The 24,596-nt window shown below is 40.6% G+C and overlaps 1 protein-coding gene and 1 long non-coding RNA gene across 5 annotated transcripts in view; one reads left to right on the top strand and one right to left on the bottom strand.

The window, feature by feature from the left end:
- Positions 1–24,253, top strand: part of zfh2 (Zn finger homeodomain 2) — a 133,775-nt gene extending 109,522 nt beyond the window's left edge. For 2 of the 4 annotated variants that reach the window (XM_085481431.1, XM_085481438.1), the window contains one exon: positions 17,043–24,253. In XM_085481431.1, the coding sequence (XP_085337557.1) occupies positions 17,043–17,767 (725 nt within the window). In that variant the 3' untranslated portion in view covers positions 17,768–24,253. The remainder of the gene's footprint in view (positions 1–17,042) is intronic. The other 2 variants (XM_085481446.1, XM_085481448.1) reach the window with 2 other exon arrangements.
- Positions 1–24,596, bottom strand: part of LOC114942112 (uncharacterized) — a 167,243-nt gene that overhangs the window by 108,842 nt on the left and 33,805 nt on the right. The gene's annotated exons all lie outside the window — the stretch shown is intronic.

Raw genomic sequence — 24,596 nt, 5'->3', positions numbered from 1 at the left:
GCGTATAGCGGGCCGTGCCTTCGGGGGCATAACTCCGCTAATGTACCCCACTGAAACCTATTCTCTGCTCCTCCGATCTTTTCGCCTCCCCGTTCCTTCCCGGTGCCGTCACGACCCTTAGACCCATCTCGCTGTTAACGCGACGGAGAGGGCGGTCCTTCGCATTAAGATCTACGCGCCACCGAGACGCGATATCCATAAACTTCCTGCCGCGAGAGATCGTAGTGAGTTATCTTATGCGCGAAACGCCCACGAAATGCGCGCAGATAGATTCGTAATTACATCGGCGCCTGATAATATTAAAATTATGTTTAAAAATAATCTGTAATTAGAGAAGTCATCGAAAATGTTTTAGAAATTATCGCATCAAATTTTGATTATATTGTATATTTTTGATGGATTTCAAGTTCTTTCCTGCGGTTTTGACACTATCAACGTCAAATATTTTCATATAAAATCTCTTATAAAATTTCCTAAATTCATTGATAAAATTAATAACAAAGCAAGATTCAAGATTGTGTTATCTATTTATATTCTTAAGGATTAAGCTAAAGCTTGGGGCTCAGAAAGTTTTTATTTTAATATGAAATATTTCTGTAACGAAATCGCTGAATACCGAAAGGATCTAAATAAATAAGTAAAGAAGAAAGATACCCATAGTTTTAAAAAGAACATACGTCAATAAGGAATTCTCGCACGAATAAGTAACTTTAGCATGAGGCATAAGCTTCTGGGTTTTCTTAAGCGACGTCGGCATTAATTACGTGGCATCTAACTGGAGTGCAAAAGGAACAGGGATAGCGTCGTTAGTCGAGGGCTGCGGAAAGAAGCGGCCGCCGCGGAGTCATAAACGTGAGTTATGTCAGCAGTTAGATAGTTGAATCTCAGTATTCTGTGTGGCGCTCTTTCGGTCCGTTAATATCTTCATTACTAAATCATCCTCGTCTTTCCCCGAGATTCTTCTCTCCTTGCGCGTACGCGCACATACACACGCACACACATATGCGGGCGTGCACACAGTGCTATAAACGCACGTGTACGTACAGCACGTGTAAGTAGACCAGACGGCAATTTCTGGATATGGTCCTAAGTACCGCCATTTTCATCCGCGGCACATCTCTCTTTTATACTACCGCCCGATAAGGTCAATGGCAGAAGCAAAGTTACAGCTTAAGTTCCTCGCGAGATTTCGCAGCGAGTTACCGCTACTAAACTATAGCGTATACTTATAGTCTTCACGATAAGAAATGATTCATTTTTTTTTTTTTTTTTGCGAAATAATTTTCATATATAATTTATCGTTTGATTTCTATTTTCTAAGAAGCTATTTCTAAGCGCTATAACTTGGATTTTTTTTTAGAAATTTAAAAGAGAAAAATACTACAATTATAAAAGTTCTTTTGAATAATAATAATTTCGACAAAATTATAGATTAAAATAAGATAGCTTCGAAATAAAATAATCCGACTGTTTAAAGTATCAAAGTAGGTTGAACATGGGCCGAAAGCGGGAGAAAAATTTCGACTTGAGTCATATCTTTTTTTTTTTACGCGAAAAAGTGATGACGCTAAAAAGTCATGGCGAACGAACTTTCCATAGCAATGCGAACAGCAAGAGAGGAGCGGCGCATTTGAATCGAAAAAGCCTTCTTTCTATCTCTCTCATTTTTCCTCTCACTCTTTCTCTCTGTCTCTATTCGAGCTACTGTTGCAAATGCGGTTTCTACCAGGAATTAAACTGGCGACTTTAAATTAAACCGTTCGTACGAGCGGGTCGTAGGGCCTGACACTTACGATAATTCATGTCGACCCACGTTGACGGTTGAGCCGTGTCGCATACAAATGGCGAAAATTCGTATAGTCGTTACCTCCGCGTAAAACAAACAAAAAAAATTGCCGACACGGACTTGCCAACGAAAATAAAGGAGCAGAGCAAGAAGAGGGGAATATCGTGTGCAATGAATACGTATCGTTGAGAACGAATGTCCTGAAACGTAAAGTACTCGCTAGAGTTCTTAACTAGAGAAGTCTTTCTTCCATATATGAAATTATTAAAAGATATTAAAATATTTCTTCGGAGCAACGTGAATAAATTTCAAAAATTTTGAATGTAGCATATGTGAATTAACATATTAGAATACAGGACCGAGCTTTAATTAGATAGATATACTTATTGCAAATTAGGATATTAACACCAAGTTAATGAGAATAATAATAGATGCATTGACATCATTAATACCAATTCGAATAAAATTAATACAATACAATACGATATATTTTTTGCTGCTTATTATTACACATATAAAGAAACTAGAATAATTTTAATTCCAATAAAAATGTATGCGTAGAAAAAATATAAATCCAGAAACGCGCTTTGAATTGTAAATGGGACGAATCGCGCGGTGTTGAAATTGAAACTCACGGCAAGTCCTTTAAAAGTTATCGCGAAGGGAGGACCACGGGATCTCTCCTCGGTTGAAAGAGCAGAAAAGATCGCGTTAACGACGTGCTCGACAATTAACCCCAGCCGGAAGGGCGGAGGACCTTCCGTCGCGGTACGACGAACAAGCTGGGACAATTAATTAATGCCGGCTCGCTCGCTTGATTCGGGGCGCAAACGAGTTGGATCGTCGGCTTACCGATAACTCCTGGCTCCTGACGCAACCTGTTGCTGATGGCACAAGAGAGGAGAGGAGGCACGAGAGAGGCGCAAAAAGAGGAGAGAGAGGAGAGTCGGGGTGTAGGATGTCTCGGTGGTGGCCCGACTCGGGGGCGGCCGTGATGCTGCGAGCTGGCAATTAAGCCATCAACCCTTAATGAATGAACTCGCTCGAGCCGAGCTGCCGACCCTGCCAACCCCATTAGCTAACTAACCCCGAGTTATTTGCATGTCTGACGGCGAGGGTGAGCGTCGAGATTCGCCGGGACAATTACGAGTGACTTTATGGTCAGGTGCTTAAAAGCTTAAAGCTGACGAGCTCTTAAATACTAGATCGCCACCTAGATTTACGAAAAATCTACGTCTCGAAGGAAAAACTGTCACAACACAACATTACAAATCGTTCAATTATTTCGCATCACGAGATATTGAAATGTCGATATATATATATATATTATTTCCTGTAAAAATATGTGTGTAAATTAATTATATAATTTTATTAATTTTGTAATAAAAACTTACGCAACATGACGCGGAAAAATTGAACATAAACAATTTGATGGACATCTATACACACATTTCGGTTATGCGACAATGATCACAATGACGGACTCTTCCGACCGGAGTTAAGGAGCGTTTAATTAGAGCAAATTAAAGCGTCCATCACTCGTTCTACCCAATTTCACACGCGAATGCACCCTACGTAGCGACGAGAAGGGCGATTTGATCTCAAGGCGTGAAAAGCGATGAGATAGTCAAGCTCCTTGACCACATGGGTTGTCTTATCTGCGAAATGGATCTCTGAGGACACACGCCGAATGAATCTTATACGTTCGGTGGTTACACGACGGTGCGTGAGCGCACCTGCAAACAATCGAGAATGCACATCGCGGAAATTTATGCCTCGGGGGAATCGAAATAAACATAAACAACACTGCCGTTTTATGTTAACATTCGCGCACCCTGCATCGCTATAAACAAGCTTTAAGAATATCAAATATGTCACGGTATTTTCGAAGAGTTTTATATATAAGAGATTTACAACACACGTGCTATTTTCTCTTAAATTATTGAAAAATGTACATATCTGAGATAATTCTTTTTTTTTTATTATATTTCGAATTTAATTCAGAATTGCGAAAGAGATATATTTTGTTATTTTCACTATTCGTCAATTTTTGTATTATATTTTCTTGCAATATGCGTATTTTTTATTAAATATTTAAAAACATGCAATTTTTAGAGTCAATGGCTCGATTGTAAAAATAAATCTTTACTTTTTACTCGTGGAGCGCATAAATAATAATGCAAAAATAAAAATCGACAATTGTGTGAATCTTTTTGAGATAAATGGCGCACGCGATCTCGCAAATTCCGGGTGGGTTTGATCGAAAAATGTATCTACATCGGGGGAGAAAGGGGAGGGGGCGCGAATGTGTTTTGTACCTGCACGGCACGGTGGGATCGCGTGTCGAGACGCACTTTGTCCTCTTAACTCCTTATGCCTTATCCAGTCCTTAGCGCGGAAACGCTAATTCGTTGATTATCCTAATGACTGTCGGGGAGTCAGCGGGAAGGAAGCAAAACCACGCTCGCGCCATGAACCCCGTCTTGATTTATTCCGTGCAGAGTCTTTGAACGTGCCGCTGGCTGCTCGTTACGCATTACGTTTACTCGATCATCATTGTTCCATCGATAAAACCGCTCTTACGCACGCGCGACCTTCGATTAATTCATGAGAGACGCGTAACTACTAGGTAATTAATGCGATTTGCGAGTCGAGAAAATACGCGACCGATTTGCAACATTAATTGCCGATAGGGTATATTTTTAATGGCATACAGTATCTAATTAATTTTCAAGGTCCTGTTCCCCGAGCACGTTATGTTGACTATATCAATTTGGATCGTTAGGAAGCGGATAAAGCACTACGTAATCCTTGTATAATATTGGTCTGTGTTATTAACTGTGAGAGATTCTAATTGAGAATATTTTCGACCGCATGTGTTCCTTGGTTTCTTCAATTATAAGTATCATTATTAAATAAGTTATGTAACTATGATATCTGTTATATGCGTGTCGTGAAAAACGTATTATGCTGAATATTCTACAATTTTTATCTACAATATATTAAGAACATGTATTTAATTTTGGTTTTTTAAATTTCGTTTTGTAATTAAACGGTTACAATGGAACTCGTATATTATATTTTTCTTGTTGAAATAATATTTAGAATTTAAAAAAGATAGATCGTTTTTAGATTAAACCTAACGAGTTCTGATGAATCTAATAATTGTATGAACGACCTGGATTATAATAAGGTTTCTTAATCCAACTTGACAACTTTAATGCCCTAGTTTTTATCCTCGTATATATTGTACACCCAATCTACAACAATATACACTTATACAATTTTAACAACTAATATAAAAAATTATAATAGTATTAATTAAACAAAAGTGAAAATCGAGATTGGATAGATTTTTATAATTTTTTACAAATTATTTATGCTTTACTTGTTTTTCTTACAACTTTCAAGGAAGAATATAATTACGATAAAACTCATATATATTAATTATAACAACAAAATAAAATAAAATAAAATAATATATTATTATTTAATCATATGAAAGTATATTGTGAAAAAAAAATAAAGCGACAATTATTGTCACTAATTTAACCATTTCAGATTATACAAATCAAGAGTTTATATTCAAATATTACACATTAATAACTTTGCCAAATATTATGAATTAATAAATTATTATACGTAAAAAACATTGCTTACGTAACATCTTATGAGTAAATCTAATCTTATTCGATGCATAGATGATAAATTTAAATTATTTCCGTCGTATCGCCACCGCGATAAGGTTTCTTAATCGCACCAGAATATAACACTAATGTCCTACTTTCGCGCCCTCCGTTGCCCGTAATTACTTTCACCCTGTGCCATTATCTAATACGCGAATCAATGTTTAACATCGAGTATTGATGTACTATAGTATTAGAATACTATAGTGATGCTCGATGCTAACTGTCAGTCTATAGTATAGATAGGTATACTTGCGTGTATATCGTCATATACATGTATATCTTTCAATTTAAAGCTACTGAATATTCATAAGAAACTGTATTCATGCTTTAGTTTAGAATCAAAGAAAATTTATAATCGAATGTGTTCTCTTTTCTTTATTAGATGATTAGAAAATATTTTAGCTTCAATTTAAGGTCGCGATAATCTTTAAAAAATCAGAAAATCGTAATAACATCCTGCATAGAAATACACTTTCATATTATATTACTGAAGATTTAAATTGCTAGATAAATGATTATTTATCTCTTTTTATAATTTCAAATTTAGTTTTATAAATTTCGATATTTTTATTTGTACTTTTATATTCGCACTTTAATATGAATGATAGAAATACAATAATGAAAATGACAAATAATTAATTGCTTGAGTTTTCCAATGCTCATTATTGTTAGATTGTCCGATTCTAAAGGATTCTGACATACATCTCGTTATTTCTTTTTGCGACGATAATAAGAGGCGATAATAAACGCCGAGGTCTTGGATATTAAAATCTCTCTCCTCAGAAGTCCTCGAGTACCTTCTCGGGAACGGGTGGAAGTGGTACTTCTGGTATTGTTTGCAGGGTCGGCTTGAATCCTCCTAATTAGAAAATTCTCGTCGCGACCCCGTCGTCGCGTGCGCCTTCTTTCTTCGGTGAACCTTTTTATTATACGAGGGCGTAACAAGGACCGAGGGGGCGCCTCAGTAATTATTATTCAAATATTTTCCTTTGCCCGTGCCCGCCGCATTAATATTTACAATGCCTTCCCGTCGGCCAATCCCCTGCCTGGGGGTGCCTATCGAGAAAAGAGTTCGCGGTTCGAGCAGACGTTTCCACTTTTCTTATCTTACATCCCGAAAGCGATATTTTTCGGGAAAATTATATCGAAGTTTGAAAAGATATTTTTATGATTTGCTTTCAACGTTACAACTCAAGGTAAAAAATAATGTTTAACTGTACTGTATTAAAATAATTATCAAAAAAATTTCAATAAAAAACATGTTATTTAATATATCTTAATAAATTATATATTTGAAATGAAAGAAATAACTGCAATATCTTTTAAGATCGTCATAAAGTTATTAAACGGAAAATTGAAAGCTTCACTTTAATTAAAAGAAACGCTATATTTATCGTCTGCAAGCTTCCTCGGATCGATAAATGATTATTCTCTCAAAATCAGACATATAACAGAGAAAGGCTTTTTCTTTTATGCTTCTTCTACATTCTCTTGCATTATTGAATTATTTCTGTCAAACCGACACAAAATCAATTAAGACGTCGTATCTTGCTATTCGATAGGCCAAGAAAGCCGCTTCACGACAAGGTCAATCTCCTTGCGTGACAGAAAGAGAATCGTCGAGCGTAACTTTTCCATGCGGAGTACATTCCGGGGACGAGGGCATTAAAGTTGTATCACGTTGCGACGTCCGCGTATAAGTTAGGTTCGCAAGGTGCGCGCATGCATAATGTGAGGCGGCATGTTCTCCGTGTCGAAGAGGTATGATTCTGGCCGCGTCTGATGTGAGACGCGGGTAACAAGCCGCGCACCGTTGCACCGTTAGTCGAGCCCAACCACTCTCGTCCACAATTCCTGACGGAGAAAACGAACCCCCTAAGGTTACTCCCTAACGATGTGCCAACAAAATACGGATAAGGAGACGAGGAGCGTAAGCAGATCGAGGGCGAAGCTCGACGAGAGAGCGTTACGCGGAAAGACGGAATAAAAAGCAAGGGTGAGCTGGGTGAGGAAGACAAATATACGCGGCAGCTCGACAAAACACGACGGAGCGAACTGAAAATCGCTGGTCGCGAAGACATCTGCCTTCGACGAGGTTTTTTTTTTCGCCCTCCTTAATTATCCGACTGACAATTATTTTTAACGACTTCGCGATATCTTAACGAGACCTAATCCGCCGACGTGGCGTCCGTTGAAAAGGAAAGAACCGAACGGGGAAAGATGGCGAAAGGGAGGACGCGCTACAAGGGGTGTCTCCTTACCGTTCCTTTTTAATCCCTCTTGCTGAAATCTCTTATTACCGTGCCGTAACATTCCTGCCGGTGGGCTACCCTCCGGAAAGATTTCGAAGGATCCGCTCTTTCTTACGGTTGACTTTGTAACGGCGACACGGATCCGAGTCGTGCAATTAGAGAGCGAATAATAATAATCTTCGTGGTGAATTGAGATTCACGATTCTCGTCTTATTAAAACACTGAGACGAGCCTGATTTTTTTCATAATCCTAATACGCTCGATTAAAAATTTAAATATCATTCTCATTTCACTAAATAAATATTAGTAATTAATAAATAAAAGTTTAAATAAAAGCATTAAATGTGTATCCCAAGATGTTATTATTATTCAGTGATCGTATAAAAGTACAAATAAAAAGCATCTTTATAGATTTAAAAAAATTCAGGCCTTTCAATCATCAGAGTCGCTTTTAAAATCAAGCGCTAACTTTGTTTCCACAAGAGAGCACAATCAATTAAAAACTACAGAAATGCGCGTATTATACCGTGAACATAATACAAACAACAGGAAAAATCTATTATTATCTGACGTGAGAGCGCGTCGCGTCCACTCCCATTTTCGATCCCCATTACCGTATGGTAATCGTCTAATAATTGAAGTGAGGTAATTACTGCGCGATAGGCTACTTCCCACGTCCGGCGCGCCTGGCTCATTAAGTCGTCGCTTAATGATAGTCGCAATCGGTCAGTCTCCGCCAGCTATGGTCACGGCAAAGCGCACAGTCATAACACTCGACGCCGGTGTTGGTTAATCCCATATTTATCGCCTCAAAGGACTCGGATTTATTCTTCCGCGTTAAGCGGAATCCGATGACGCGCCACTAATCATCTCATATGCAGTATTTCACTTACGACTCGCCTACTCTGCAACGAAAATATTTCGGCGAACGTGGAATCTGTATTTTAATTCATGTTCAAAACCCTGGGATCTTTCTCTCTTCGCTCGTCGGATAAAGCCTAACGAGAATCCGTTGAAACTTTGAACCACGGAATAGATGTACGTTATTGCGCCAGGGTCAACGATGCTCAACGCCGATGCGTATTTATAGAGATAAATACCAAAGTGCTACCGGATACACCGTTGCCTCGAGCCCACTTGTCACTAAGGATTACTCGTGTTCCCACTGAGCCTAGCCTGCGACACTTTGGGCAGGGGCGGATTAGAGGAAATAAGCTTCGATGGCAAGCAGATTCTTGCGTCACAAAGTCTTTAATCGCAAGCAATCACGCGCAAAGATGATAAATTGGCTTGCCGACGACAAGTATCAGATTTTTCTTAAATTCACAATAACTACTGCAAACTACTTGATATATGTTAGCATTTCTGGTATTCAATTCAAATATAATAACGTGTATTTAAAAAGAAATTAAGCAATTTAAGATGGATATTAATTAATTAGGATCACTTAAAGGGCAAAGCAAGAGTAATTATTTTTGCTGCATCATATGAGAGTTGGTGATGATCGAAGATCTCACAAAGATATACATAGCATCCAAACACGACCAAGTCACGTATCTTCGCAAATCCGCCCCTGTCTCTTTAGGGGGCTCTGGTACTTCATGCCGGGTCTCCGCCGCGGTTCTCTCTCTGCATTTAAATAATTAAAGATCCGCCGGGACGGATGGACGCACGGACTCGTCGTATTAATGGGATAATCGAGCGTTCAACGTCGACCGAGAAGCAACGGCTACAGGAACGACGAGAGGAAAGAAGGGAAAGAGATAGCTGCTGGTGGTGGTGGATGGGTGATAATGATTTTATAGTCAGCTGAACTGTACGGGGGAGGGGGATGTGAGACAATTGACTCGATAATACGAGTCTTCCTGCCTGGCACCCGTTGATACCGACGGCGAATCAAGTGCGAACACCCGTTGTAAGAGAGAAAGAGTCGGCGAGAGGGAAAAAAAGAGAGAGAGAGAGAAAGAGCGAAGGACAAGGATAAATGCTCCATTCGCTAATGACCCCGGTGCCTCTTTAAGGACGGCTCCTTGACTTAGGCTACCGGTCGAAGACCTCTCCACCTCTTCGTGAGATGCCGAGAAATCAAGTACCTGACAGCGGACTCCACCTTCTGGCTCCCGATGCATCCTTGAGATTCGATGCTGGGAGTGACTCGTCACCTGCGAGGGCGTTTGAGGTCGCTAAAGCGCGCTTGATCCAGATATTTGTTAGAGTAATAACGTATCCTTATTGGATAAAGTGCTATAAGAAAGTAATCAAATGAAACCAATACTAAAGAATTGATATACGACCATGATTGATCCCCGAAAAGTTTGAACAATGAAAACATCCAATAGACAATAATAATTAAAATAATGAATTTTTAGATGAAATGCGCAATGATCAATTGCATCAAAGAGAAAATAAAAAAAGAAAGGGACAAATCAATAGATTTGCAGTTGAAACAATTCTGCGAATATTAGAATGCAAATTCATTAATATAACTTAATAATTCTTCAAACGACCAACAGATGCATCTACAATATAATTTCACAATCGAGTGTATCGAATATAAAGTATATCGAAAATTTGGAGAACGGTTATTACATGAATTAATACTGTCATCTAAAATATTTAACATATAGATACTTGCATCTCCCTATCGCTCATAAAATGTATTTGCTTCATTAAACCTTACCTTTTTACTACACTGAATGACACAGGTGTCGAAGAAACACCTGCTCCTAGTCACACGCGGATCTGACGTTTTGCACACGTATCTTTGAGATTAAGCATTCCAATATGACCATAATCCTTCAATATCTTTGATTAGAACGATATACAGTTGATTTTAATATTAAACACAAACGCCAGATAAAATTTAATTACTTTTTACAACGTAAAGCATGTTATTGGTATATAGAGAAAATTAATTAAATCTAATATTTCTTATTAAAAATCAAGATCTTAACAATTGTATGTGTGATTAAGTTAAGTATAAAAATCAGTTCTTGTAAAATTGAATTTTTAACTAAAAAATTATCTCTAAATTTTTAATCAGAAATTATATTCTTATAAACTATTATTTAAATATATAGAGAGATTATTTTGATAAAAATCTCAGATTTCGTTTTAGCCGAAGGAAAGCGAACGCGAAAATCAACTCCGTAATTTTGTCGGTGAGAAAAGAATTCGAAATAAAAGGTGGACACGAGCGGAGGAGGAGGAATCGTTCGTTTTCGCGTGCGGAGGGTCCGAATGAGCGTAAAAATAGCCCTGGGACACGTCAATAATTAATTAGCGGAATTTATCGATACGCCGGCACCGTTATCTTGTCCGATACGCGTACGAAGCGATTTCGTGGCCGAGCCGCGAGATAAGCCGTCGTCAATTCATTCGGGTCTGTCTCGTTCGCGTGGAAATTACGACTTCCTCGTGATCCCTGACATCTAACATTTTCTGAGGGAGAAAGAGACGAGGGGAATCTGCTTACACCGAACATCGCGCAGGATATTAAAGTCAGTCGAATGAGCAGGTGACTCTTTGAGCCGATATTTAATGTTTTGAGTTCGAACTTTGAACACGATGTATCACTTTGTTTGCATTCTCGGTGTTAATCTCACACGATAATAACATGTAAATATAATTTCTCAGTCTTGAACTTTTATAGAGTTGCAGTACAAGTTTTCGACAAATATCAGATACCTAAATTATTTTAATTACTTATTAATTTTGATAAAATCACATTTTTATTTTTCAATCTAAATTAAAATTGAAAGGTCTATGTTTCTTATATTACTTATATTTTGCAATATTAATGTACACTGAAAAAAATATTTATGTAATATTACATGATTAAGCTAGGTTTTTTTCCGACCCAGCATAATCATGCAATATTGACACTTACATGAAAGATTACATTATATGTAATTTCATACGAAATATATATATTCTTAAATATTTTCAAGATTAAAAATATTTCACTGAACATGTAATTACACATAGGAAATGTTAGGAATGTATAAATGCTATAAAATAATGTTATAAATAAAATAGATAAATACTTATAAAATAAAATTCTAATAAAGTAAAAATGGTAAATTTAAAATTACATATGATTTTTGCATAAAAATAATAATTTTACCTATATTTTACATGTATTTTTACATTAATATGTATTTTCACTTTAAAACAAATGGAAAAAAATTACAATGATAAGCAGGTAACTTTTCCAGTTCTGACCTAGTAATTTCTATGTAAAAGTACATGGATTTTTTTCAGTGTATGCTAATAAAATATATAATTATTAATTCATAAATAAATTCCTGTGTATAGTATCATCAATTTTCATAAACACGATTAAATGAGACGCGATACATTATTTAAATTATTATAAAAAAAACTACTTTCAATTGTTACCGTTTTATAACGTGTATCTATGATGGGTTACTACCCCTAATCGCATAATCGCAAGACATCGTAGCGCATTAGGATGAAATAAATAATGGAGTAAATGATGGCATTGCTCACGCCACTTTCCAGAAACATCTCGCCGTGGGTTAATTACAAGAGTGACCATCGCGATTTCTCGAAGGCGAGAAGGTCCTCGCCATCGCTTTAATCGGAATTGACCTGTTTTTAACGAAGTCGCAGTTTGCGCGAGCGAGCAGAGCCATTGATCCTGCGATGCATCGGGACACGACCGTGTCCTCGAGTCGGGTCTCGAAACCCTCTCCAACATCAGGCCTTGACGTCTTAAGCGGGGTGGGGCGGTCATCGAACGAGATAACGAAATTAGCCCGGCCGCTAATTTATTTCCTAATTCCCGCGCGAGCGGAGGTGTGAAACAGTCGTTTCGGCCCATGGTATCGACGATAACGGGTCTGGATAAGGAATAAAAAGAGGAGAGGATTCCTCCTCGTACGTGGTCGGTCGACGAGAGAGAAGAGAGGAGAGAAAAGGAAAGAGAAAGAGAGAAAGGGGCAAAAGAAACGAGAAAAGAAGAAGAGAGAGAAAGAGCCAAGAAGAGATAATGCGAAGGCAGGAATGCACGCCCACGTTCACGACGTGTTTTCCTATACACGTACGTGTGCGGTGGTCAACCACGTGAGAACGCGCTAGCACGCACACGCGGAATGCACCGTTGTGCATACTTCGCGTAACGGTCAGTTATGGCACTACGCAGATCCTCTCCTCGGTGGTATTAACTCCACCTCCGAGATTTATCCGCCGCGGTAGTCCACGAATTACCCCGCTCTCTGATGAATCCCACGAGGGTGAACAAGAACGCGCGCCAGTATAATTTTACCATTTGAAATTCTACATTAATTCGGTTCAATCAGCAATTAATGCAGATCACTGGCAGAACCTAATTTCGCAAAGTCGCTGCTCTGCATATAATAATGACAAAAACGACCATATAATTATTGTTTCATAATATCATAACATTAGACTATAATTTAATGACTCCGCACGATGGATTCTGCTTACGATCACTAATCATTATTCAATAACGCGGCTTGGACCAACAACCCGCAACGTGACAAATTGCATTTTTCCGCGCGCGCATCTTTGGAAACAGTCGTTAAAATTCCTGAACGCGTTAACTAACGACATTCCCGATTATTCTGTTCACCGGTCCTCGAATGCGAGTTTATGGCTGCCAGGTTATACAGACTTATACGTACTTACCACCAGAGTCCATGGGTCTGACACGGAAACTCGCTCGTAAATTCTCGCCGAACAAATTTCCAGCATGTGTCGTGACAATCTTAAGGTCAGTGGTTCTCACATATGAAGAATCACATATGAAAGTTTAAAGGCTCTTTAAATTTGTAACAATCGATAAAGCAGCAAATTTAAAAAGAATGCATTACAAATTCGAAAGTAGGAATGCTTTGAATAATTTTGATGTTTAATTTGAGAAAGAGCATTCGGCATATTTTATATAGATGACATTTCAACATATCTCTTGCAATCCGATTAATTTAACTATAAATATGTATCCTATGTATTATAGTAGAATTTAAATTATAAAATATAAAACCCATAGACACATTCTATCAAGTTCTACATTTCATAGCACAGAGAAATATTTGACTTCTAATCGATAAATTCGATTCGTATAGAAAACATGGAATATTTTCAAGTGGAAATGAAAATAAATTGGAAATATATATGAAACTTTTCCCGGACTACAATACTGCTCTATTTAAATAAAAAGCTAATAGGTAACACATTCTAACTCGCATTACAGAGTCACAGAAAGTTCGCTTCAATTGAGAGCTGTTTGCGCGTATTGAGTACCATATAAATGCTCTCCATTAGCATCACGGTCAGAGTAATTCCCGGCGCAAAGGATTAAAGCATAGTGGCATGCTGAAATTAAATAATGAGTGTCCGTCGCGATGACGATCACTGGGGACTTGGGAGCGGCCGGCAATCAGAATCTCGCGCATATACACACGCCGGGTCACACATTTAAACAAAAACACACATCGCGACGGTATACCGAAGCACTACTATCTCAATCCGTACGCAAATGAGCCCCACTGAGAAGACGGGACGAAAGTGATGTGCGTATATGGTGACGATGAGCGTGTGTGTTTCATCGTTTGCATATGTATATATGCATATATATATATATATATATACACGGGAGATGAAACTTACGCGCGCACATATACATGCAACACAATCTTCGTTGACCGTCTAGGAGGAGAAGGTGCCGGAGGAGGACGGAAGGGAGGACGAATCAGAGCCACTCAAAGGAATAACTAGTGATCATTAAGAGTAATAATCTCTCTCCTCGACCGTTTCGATTGTTTCAAGGGTGTCACACGGATCGTCCGTGACGCGCTATGCGTTATTTAACGATCTTCCTTATTATATTATATTATATATATCTTTGTTCTCTCGCGCGCGCACGCGGCGAAGAACTGACAGTGACCTTGGAAGAAAGAAGGCTAAAGAGATCACACATATTATTTATCACATCAGCTCCGATTGAGCTATGCTAAAATTCAATGTCAAAAATATCAATGTTCATCAATTCTAGATCGCAGGATCAAAAAATATTATTTTTTTTTATTCCAAAATAGATATTATTTCTAAAGTTATAAAATAAATCTTCTATATATGCGCATATAAAACTTTGATGCGGAAACAAATTTGAGCTAGAAATATTGTGCTTAAACAATCGAAATTCTCGTATGCAAAGATACGTGTCAGCGATGCAATAATAAATGGCAGCGAATTCCATCATTATCTTAATTAAATCGTTCAACATTTTACGACATATGTAGAAATATTGACTCAGCAGATCTCGCAAATTAAATAAAAAAGTCCCACGATTATATTCACGCGGATTAAATTAAACTCGAGCAATGACTCGCTATATTTGTCTCTTTCACTCAAAGGCTACGATATTCTAATTCCACAATAATGCCTATCGTCCATCGCGCGTTAAGCACACGTTTATTTGCGCGCTCGACCATCATTATTCAGCCGATTATATCAAACAAGAAGAGCGGCCTGCCTCCGATACCGACGAGCGAGAGTCCGTGGGGCCCCGGTAATGAATTTGCCACATTCCCGCGAACACTACGGGGCAGTAAAGGGGAGCACAGAAGAACGAGCACAACGTGGCCAATGTTGTTGCGTTAATCCCCCATTTATCCGTAACACTTTTCTCTCTTCTTTACTGCATACGGCCGTGCCTCCTCGTTTCCGAGAAAGGCCCTTTCGATGGGACATAAAAACGCGGATTATTTGCTCGTCCAATCGAGGTAAACCATAATCCACGCGCAAAATACGCGAGAGCGAAAGAACCGAAGAGAGAGAGAGAGAGAGAAAAGTGTTGGTCAAACAGTGGATCAACGTGAGTGTGTGTCACGGGTTCTCATTAGAGGACAAAGAGGGAACGGAACCGGGCACTCTTCGGGATTCCGCTTCGTTTAATAACTATCAACTCCAACGCCAACGTTGAAAGACGAACCCGGAGGAACGGAAGAGAGAAAGAGAGAGAGAGAGAGAGAGAGAGAAAGCGTTCTCCCGCGTCACCCTCCTCGTCTTTCTCGCGCCTCCCTACCAACTCTGATAATTACAGCCGTGCGTCCAGCGAATGAGCAGGGGTATCATTAACACTTCCTGCCTCATAACGACTCCTCATCTGATACACGATACGCGGCGATATAGCCGTGCGTCACTGCGTAAACCTGTCAACCCGCCTAATCAACGTCGGAACATAAGCGCGCTTCTGCATCCTTCCTCGCGATCGTGCAAAGATTGCGTCATGGATCCGAATGAAAAACATCAGCCAAATTAATTCAATACATTTTACGTTTTTTTTTTTTTTTTTTAATCGCGTCTTTACAAAAAAGAAAAAAATGAGATGACAGTAACTCCGTTCTACTTTTTCCCCTCCGCGACGTGAATGATCCCGAAATTAAAATTAATCGACAAGGCGTCAAAAGCCTTTCGATACGCGGACTTTGGGTCGTCGGAAATTATCCCGTCAATACGCATCGGCCCGCGGGCGAGCTAATAACTACCAATTTACCTGTCTCGCTCGGCCAAAAACAGGTTCCGCATAAATTCTTCCCCGGTTTACTCCGGGCAGTGCTATTATGACAACTAAGTTGGCACAAATCAATTATGCACGAATGTGCCATCTAGCTCCAGCTATTTTTTCCCTTACAGATAGTTTTATATATTTTCTTTTTGAAAGTTACACACGAATCGTTGCGTTTACAGCAATTTCACAAGTCGATTTCGAAAGAAAATCTTCATCATCGTAGTTACAGTATCTTTTAGACATTCGTACGTAAAGCAATTTAAATATAAGTGGCATTTATTCTACTCGATTGCAAATTGCTTTCGCGTTGCGAAAGCTGGATCTAAGATTGATCTCAGATGCGATCCTAGTTGACGTGTGTAATGATAAAATGCGAGTCGACTGTATATTCCGAAAGCGGTGTAAGTCCAGTTTCATAAAGCTAAATAAATGCGGGTCGTAAGATGATTTCATCGACACGAAATTGGACCGACACAACCATGAGCGTCCGCAGGATTTTTTCCCGGGAGGAACACGATTAAAATGTTCTCTCGTTTCTCATTATCATCTTTCCTAATTCTTTAAATTCAATTTTTTTCCAATTTTAATATTCTTATATGAAATAAAATTGCAAATAAATTGCAGCGCTTATTCACTTTTTCCAAACGCTCTCGCTCCCCCGTGCGGACGCTCTCGGACACAGAGCGATCGGAGATGAAAGTACGACTCCAATATCAACGAGTTTTCTCACGAGAACCGATTTCACGATTTGCTTTCAGTAGCGGCTGCGGGCTTGAGCGGTGGCCTACTCGGGGGTGGTCTAATGTCGCTGCACGTGGAGGGCGGCGCGCAGGTGCAGGTGCCGCGGGCCTTGATGCAGGCGTTCCTGCAGCAGGACCCGAACCATCCGGGCCTGGAGACGGTGCGTCTGCCGTGCGTTCCCGACGAGACGGGCGTCGCGTCGCCGCAGCACTGCCGCGAGGCCGAGATCGAGCTGTGCCTGGTGTGCCGTCGTTGCGGCCGAGCTTATCCGCAGGAGTCGACGTTGCTGGCGCACCAACGCTCCTGCTACCTGGGCAATCAGCAACGTCGGGGCGCCCTACGTCTCGTGCAGATGCGCTACGCCTGCTCGCTCTGCGAACCCGGCATCCCGACGCGCACCTATACCACGGTGAACGATTGGCGTCGCCACGCCGAGACGCTCCAGCATCGCACGCGTCTCGAGGCCGCTCAACAGCAGCAACAGCAGCAACAGCATCAGCATCAGCAGCAACAGTTCGACGGCGGTGCGCAGTCCGGGGAAGAAACGAATCCGCTCACCGACGAGATGGAGGACGTCGTCAATCAGATCACCCTGCTGGCGGCTCGCGCGGCCGCTGAAAGTACGACTAGCGGTCAGCCACAGGCTGGAGAAAGAACCGGCGGTCAGGACAACAACAACGGGCCTGATGCCAAACGGCAAAAGCTGGTCCAGGAGGTCACCGCCCTCGCCGGGGCACGTTAAGGCGCCGCCAGGGCTCGGTCTATCCTCTTATCTCCTCCGGAGAGATGTACGGCAAGTGCGCGATGAGCAGATCGAAACAAGATCCAGTGGAAGGGGACACATCGAAGAGAAGAGAGACGGATGGACGTCGCTCGGAGAAGCTCCGGATTCGAGGACGTCGCGGTGGACGACGAGCCAATGTTCCTAACCGGCTGATGAACGGGCAGCAACGGGTGTATACATCTCTCGCGGTGGAGCACTCCGTCGCGTCGGGGGCATCTGCCCCGTCAAAGAGGCGGTAAGAGGGGGGGCAGGCGGGGGGGTAAACTTAGTCGCGACGATCCTCTCTCGTAAATTTTCTTCTTCGTCATCTCGCCCTCCGCTGCCTCCCTGCCCCCTGGCCCCCGATTCGCCTATTATTTTTGTAATTGCGAATCCCGCGCAGCGCGCGCCGTGAAGTCGCGCGCTCTCCAAAGTTCCTCTCGTAGCACGAAAGAAAGAAGAAAAAAAAAGGTAAATAATGAAGAGAAGAAAGGGGAGAAAAGGTAGCAAAAGGACAGAGAGAGACTCTCGACGAAGACGAGCGTCTAGGTGGAATCGCCCCGGGGGACGATCGAACAGACACGATCGAGCAAATCCTAATCCTCTTCTTGCCGGTCGATACAACAACCGGTCGGTCGGTCATCGGTTCGATCGGATCGATCCTTTTTGGGCCCATATCTCGGAGCGATGCGCGCGGTACATTTACAGGAGAAGAGGGTACGAGAAATCCCGAAGGGGGTTGGCTGGGAAAGTACGTCGTACGCGACGCGGAACGACGCGCGTCGAGGTGGGCTAACTTAAACGTTCCTATGTAAAGTAATAATAAAGATTTAAAGCACACATACACACACAGAGTTACTAAAAAAAAAAAAAAGTGGGAAAAGGAAGGAGGAACAAGAGGAAACAAGCGGACGCCGCTGCTTAGACGCGGCGTTTAATATAGGATAGATGGCGTGTGCGGCGCGCGAAACTAAAAAAAAAACGCCGCCACCGTTACACATACGTACGTACATATTCATATACATATATATAATATATATATATATATATATATATATATATATATACATACGTCTATATATATATACACACGCATATATATATATATAGATATTTGACTGTCTCTCTCTATCACTCTCTTTCTCGTTTTGACGCGCGTGTGCACGGACCTGTGTGTATGTGTTTGCGCGCGCGTATGTGTGCATGTGTGTGTATGTGTCGTAAATCGTTCAGCGGTCGTGAAAAAATGTAAAAAAAAAAAAAGAGGACACCATCGCGCGTGCTTTGTATTCGCGAATAAGATAGAGATATCCATGATTCTCGCGGGAAAGCGACGAAAGAACGAAGAAAAATTCGCATAACGCGTATATGTACACACACACACACACACGCACGCACACAAACACACACACGCAAACACACACCTACATATGTATACTTGCTCGTATACTTTTGACACACAAAATATTCATACATACACATACATATACACGTACATACACGCGCGCGCACACCGTATATACGTGTATACATCGGGCTCGGCACGTACGTTTTTTAACGTTCTTCATTTCCCATAATTTGATAAAACGAGACGTAACAAGACGGCGGACGAAAGGGAAAACGATGGTATATAAAGGCGGTATAATAAACCCCCGGTGCCCGTCGTCGACACGATTCGCGTGCACGAACGAGCAAGCAAGACCCACAAACATGGTTCCTATATTTAATAAATTATATTTATTAACGCTAAACAAATGATTAGTAATAATGTTAATGATAATAATAATAATATTATTAATAATAATAAGTAATAATAATAATAATGAAGCTAGTAATAATAATGATAGTAATAACGATAAGTATTAGACAGCTGTCGGTAGCTATAACGATTATCGCTAAGCAACGCTCGATGATCGAACAACCGATCGACATACATCGACGCTCGGGGGGGCACCGTCGTCGAAAGGACAGAATCTGATCTCTGTGTTCTCCGATCTCTCTCTCCCTCTCTCTCTCTCTCTCTATATATATCAATTTCTTTCTCTCTTTCTCTTTCTCCTTCTCTCTCTCTTTTTTTCTCAATCTATCTCTCTTATTCTCACGCGAGTAAGAAAAATTCGAGCGAAAAATTTACACGCGCGAAAACAGGATTTTAAAATCCTCCGGAAACAAGAACCGGATGTACGTATATGCAACCTAGCATAAATAAGTGACATTTTAGACATTTTCGATTATGAATAGATATTATTACGCGAAATCGAGACGCTTCGGTGATATAATCCGAGGCTTTTTCAAACGGAATGAAAAAAATTTTAAATTAACAACTGCGATCGCGAGGATGGAGATTTGAAGGATCATCTCACGTCTGGAGCGAAACGTTTTAGAGACAGACATCGCCCCGTATCTCGCAGATTGAGGAAGGGATGGGGGGGAGGAAAGAAGATTGCGCCCTTTCGGTTGGCAACAGGAGAGAGATTGTATAAAATCGAGAACGATAAAGAATTCACTACTAGCTGGTAAGTTACGGATAAATTACAATTAAACTATATAGAATGTAAGAGGGAAATGGGAAGTACATACATGCGCATCGACAGAGACGATACACAGACACATACGCAGTACACGAAATACACTTTCTCAGTCACACACACACACACACACACTGCACACATAGGTATGTATGCACAAAGAAGAAAGAAGTATATATATATGTATAAATAAAAAAAGATGAATGAAAATTGAAGAGAATGAATAAGAGAATAATGAAGAAATATATATATATATATATATTTCAGTAGATAAATATATATATATATACATACATAAATATATATATATATGATGTTGTGACGTACTAGAATCCTCGCGGGTACTATCCGGAACGATGACGTGTTTACACGCGTACGTACGTCGTGTTCCTCGCTTTAGAAGCTCATTCTAGAGCGCTGACGAAGAAACGAAAACTCGCGGGTATATGATGCGGCGCGTATACGAAATGCCGGAAGTGCCACCGGAAGTGCACAAAAAGAGGAGACGAAATCATGGTTCTTTACGCGCCGCAGCCGTGAATTTACGCGAATCATTAGAGTAAAAAAAGGAAGAGTATACTGCGGATATCGGAGAAGAACAAGTGATGGATATCGCGTGGAACGAAAGGGGATGCTGGATAGAGAAAATGTACCGACGAATGGGCGCATTCGTCTTTAGAGATATAGGACTCGGAGAGAGCGCGAGAGGGAGTCTGAGAAATTCGAGGACGTTATTAAACACGTGTATGGTGGTCGTTAAGATCAAACGAAACGCGAAGTAATAATTATTTTTAAGGTACTAAGCAACTCGAGGTTCCTGTCTGCAAAAGATGCTTTTTCTAACGTAAAGTTGGTAATGATGCGATTATTAATATTATATTTGAATTATTATTATTATTATTATTATAGATTACGATATTATATTTATATGTACGTGGTCATGTATTGATTATTATCTATATAAACGTTACAGCGTTGAACTAGTATACATTTACATATTCCAAGACACACACACACACACACACACACACACACCGTACACTAGCAAAACATCTATAATCGAATCGTTAATATCGAAATTATCAGCCGATTCGTCTTTCCGACCGGCACGATCCACCTTTACAGGACGTACCGGGAAAATTCAGAGCGAAATCTCTCTTCGTGTAAACCAATACCTCGCAAAATAAGACAATTAATCACGGGGTGCGATTGAATCCCGTAGAATTATTAATTAGGGCAATCGTCGCGCGCGTTTAGCGATCGCAAATTCGTATACTGTTTCTTCGAAATCATTGCAAGAAAAAAAAAACGGATAACTCTGTCACTTTCATTATAGCACGAGGCAAGATGTTCCAAAAAAAAGCGTCTCTTGAAAGCTCCGAGACGCTTTAGACTGCGAGAGAGAGAAAGAGAGAAGCGAAATTCACAATATTTCCCTTCGCCGCGTTTCCTATTACGTATGTACGTGTTATAATCGTAGAAAGGCGAGAATGCGCTTGAACGCACAAGGAGATGCGCTCTTCGACGGTGTCCATCGCGATTCTGGTCCTTCGAAAATTTGCTCGCGGAAGGCGGAGATGGGCGACGCGTTGTCGTAAGAATCGTATTAATTATTCATTGAGACACACGAATCAAACACACAAAGATACGTACACACCAAAAAAAACATCTACACACACACACACGCATACACACGCGCGCGACACTAAAAATCGAATTTTGTGTATGAAGTCGGAGCTACACATCGCATACGAGCGTGACACTCAAAACGCGATTACGTACGTGCGCGTGTACGCAAAACCGGCGCGTCGGCGGTTTTGGCGTTTTGAGTTTCGAGTACGGGAGATTGCGTGATAGAGTAACCGAACCTCGCTAGCTGTTCCTAAAAATCAACAATGAATGAGTGATGAGCGTACGCGGAATTATGTAATGGAGTGAGATGAACTGACGATAATGAGAGGAGAAACGAATGCTATATATACATATATATATTACTGCGTTGCGAAAGAAATTTTAAGCGCGGTCGACGTCGCCGACGCCGTTTTTTCTCTTTTCCGTCGATACGAAAAAAAAAAAAAAAAAAGAAAAATAAAAAGAAATCCGGACGCCTCTCCCGCGTATATAGGATCGAGAAAACGATCGATACGATGATGATAATCGTCTGTCTCTCTCTTCCCGCGTGCGGAACGCGATCGATGATCGGGATGGGGATGATATCGCGAGGATCATCAAGAGCGCATTTTTACAGAAAACTTTTCGCCGACGCGATTTTTCTCCCTCGACGCGGAAGAGAGAAGAGATACGGTCGGAAAAATTTGTGGCGAGCTTGCTACATACTTTATGCACGCTCGATGACACTGACCATATATAAGCGTGTGTCGTGCTCTGTACGAGCAAACAGTCGGAATATCGCGTCGGTAGAACCGTTCGACGACGGAAGAGGCTACGGTGACGTCCAAGTTTTTCATTTTTGTAATCTCGTTGAGTTTTTCTACTAAAAATACGTTGAACGTGTCTATTTATTATTAACTTTATTCGATTGCCTATATTGCCTATTGTAACTATTATCGCCATTTTATTATATACGATTATATTATTATCATCATTATGATTATTACAATTATTATTATTATTATTATCATCTCAATATTATTATTACGTTATTACACTATTGTCATTATTATTACAATTATTATTGCATCATTATTGCCGATTGACTTGCGAATTTGTTCGAGCGGTACTTGATTGACTATTAATTAATAATGGATACTAATTGATAAACGATAGCGACTAATTCTTGTGAGAGATTGCCATGTGTATATCTATATGTACTCACTATAGGGCACACCGTGAGCCACTGGTGGGTCCGCATACCCACCGAAAGGCGCGGGGCACCCGAAACGCCGTCCCGGGCAACCCCGATGATGTTGGCGCCACGTATCGCGGCTCGGCACGCGATTCCAAATCGGACGTTTCAGATCGAGCGAAATCTCTCATCGCTTGGAAAGACCAACTCCCCCATTTTAAATGGACAATGACGGGATATGATAAGCGCCTCTTTTCGCGCCTCTCGCTTGGGCCCTTTTTGTAAAACGCGGAGGCGCAAAGAGATTGGCGACGAGAACGCGAGAAAAATGACAGCTTGGAAAGAGAGGAAAACAACAGGTTGACGTAAAAGTGACTGACAAGACGTTCCGTTCTTTGTAGAAAAAACAAAAAGATACATCGCGCGTGTTTTTTCGACGCGAGAAAAATCAGACGCTATACGAATCTTGCCGCGATCCGCGACATTTTTTACTTTCTGCGAGTATGAATACGTTTTGTAGTGTTTCACCGTATCTTCGATGTTAAGTATATGTCCGCGTCTCGCACCTTTGGTTCTAGTCGACCGGTTGGTTTCCTCGCGTTTTATCGAACCTACTCCCTGGCTCGTCGCGCAGAGGGTAATGAATTTACGCGATCGATGCTCGTCCGGGGACGAGGAGAGAAAAGACAAAGCTAAGTCCGCTCGGTCACCGCTCCAAGATCTATACACACATTTTGTATTACGTGTAGAGACTTATTATTCACTCTCACAGTGCCATATATACACGCATCAAGTCGCGCACGCGCGTTCAGATTCTTATTCCACGACGATGAAGAGAGACGTGTCGCACACGTAGATGTATCACGACGATGACGATGACGATGACGATGACGACTACGACGATTATGACATCGAACACGGTTGTTGTACCTGTATACGCACGAAGCGAGAGATACACGCGTGCATGCGAGAACGGAAAGAACCGGGAAGATGATGAAGACGGCGGAGCCGCAATCGTAGGCGCCAACATTGTGCGGAAGAAACGGGCACGGTGCAATCATGTTCCTATTAGGTTTCATATCTAAGCGAGTAATTAATTATACCAGTAAATATAATGATGATGATGAAGGATATGATGATATTCAATATTATTGAATATATATATATACATATAATATAATATATGTATATATATATATATAGTACCTATACCAAAACTCGATATTGCAAAATTATCCGAACCTCTCCTTTATTTTCTCCCCTAAAGTCAGAGATAGAGTGTGTGTACCGTATATAATGCATACTATTATTTTCATTCTTGAATGCAATTTATCGCGCGCAGTTTTGCAGCGACGAGACAAACGCGATACTCTCTCTCTCTCTCTCTCTTCCTCTCTTTCGCCTTTCCCTTATCGCCTGCATCCTGTTGCTATTTCCCTCTATCTTTAATATTAATTATCCGCGCGTTGCGAAC

This window comes from Nylanderia fulva, unplaced genomic scaffold, assembly GCF_048542155.1.
Source record: "Nylanderia fulva isolate GAGA-0341 unplaced genomic scaffold, ASM4854215v1 Scaffold1, whole genome shotgun sequence".
In the NCBI taxonomy this organism is placed as follows: domain Eukaryota; kingdom Metazoa; phylum Arthropoda; class Insecta; order Hymenoptera; family Formicidae; genus Nylanderia; species Nylanderia fulva.
The sequence above is the reverse complement of the archived record's forward strand: the minus strand, read 5'-3'. Positions and strand labels throughout refer to the sequence as shown.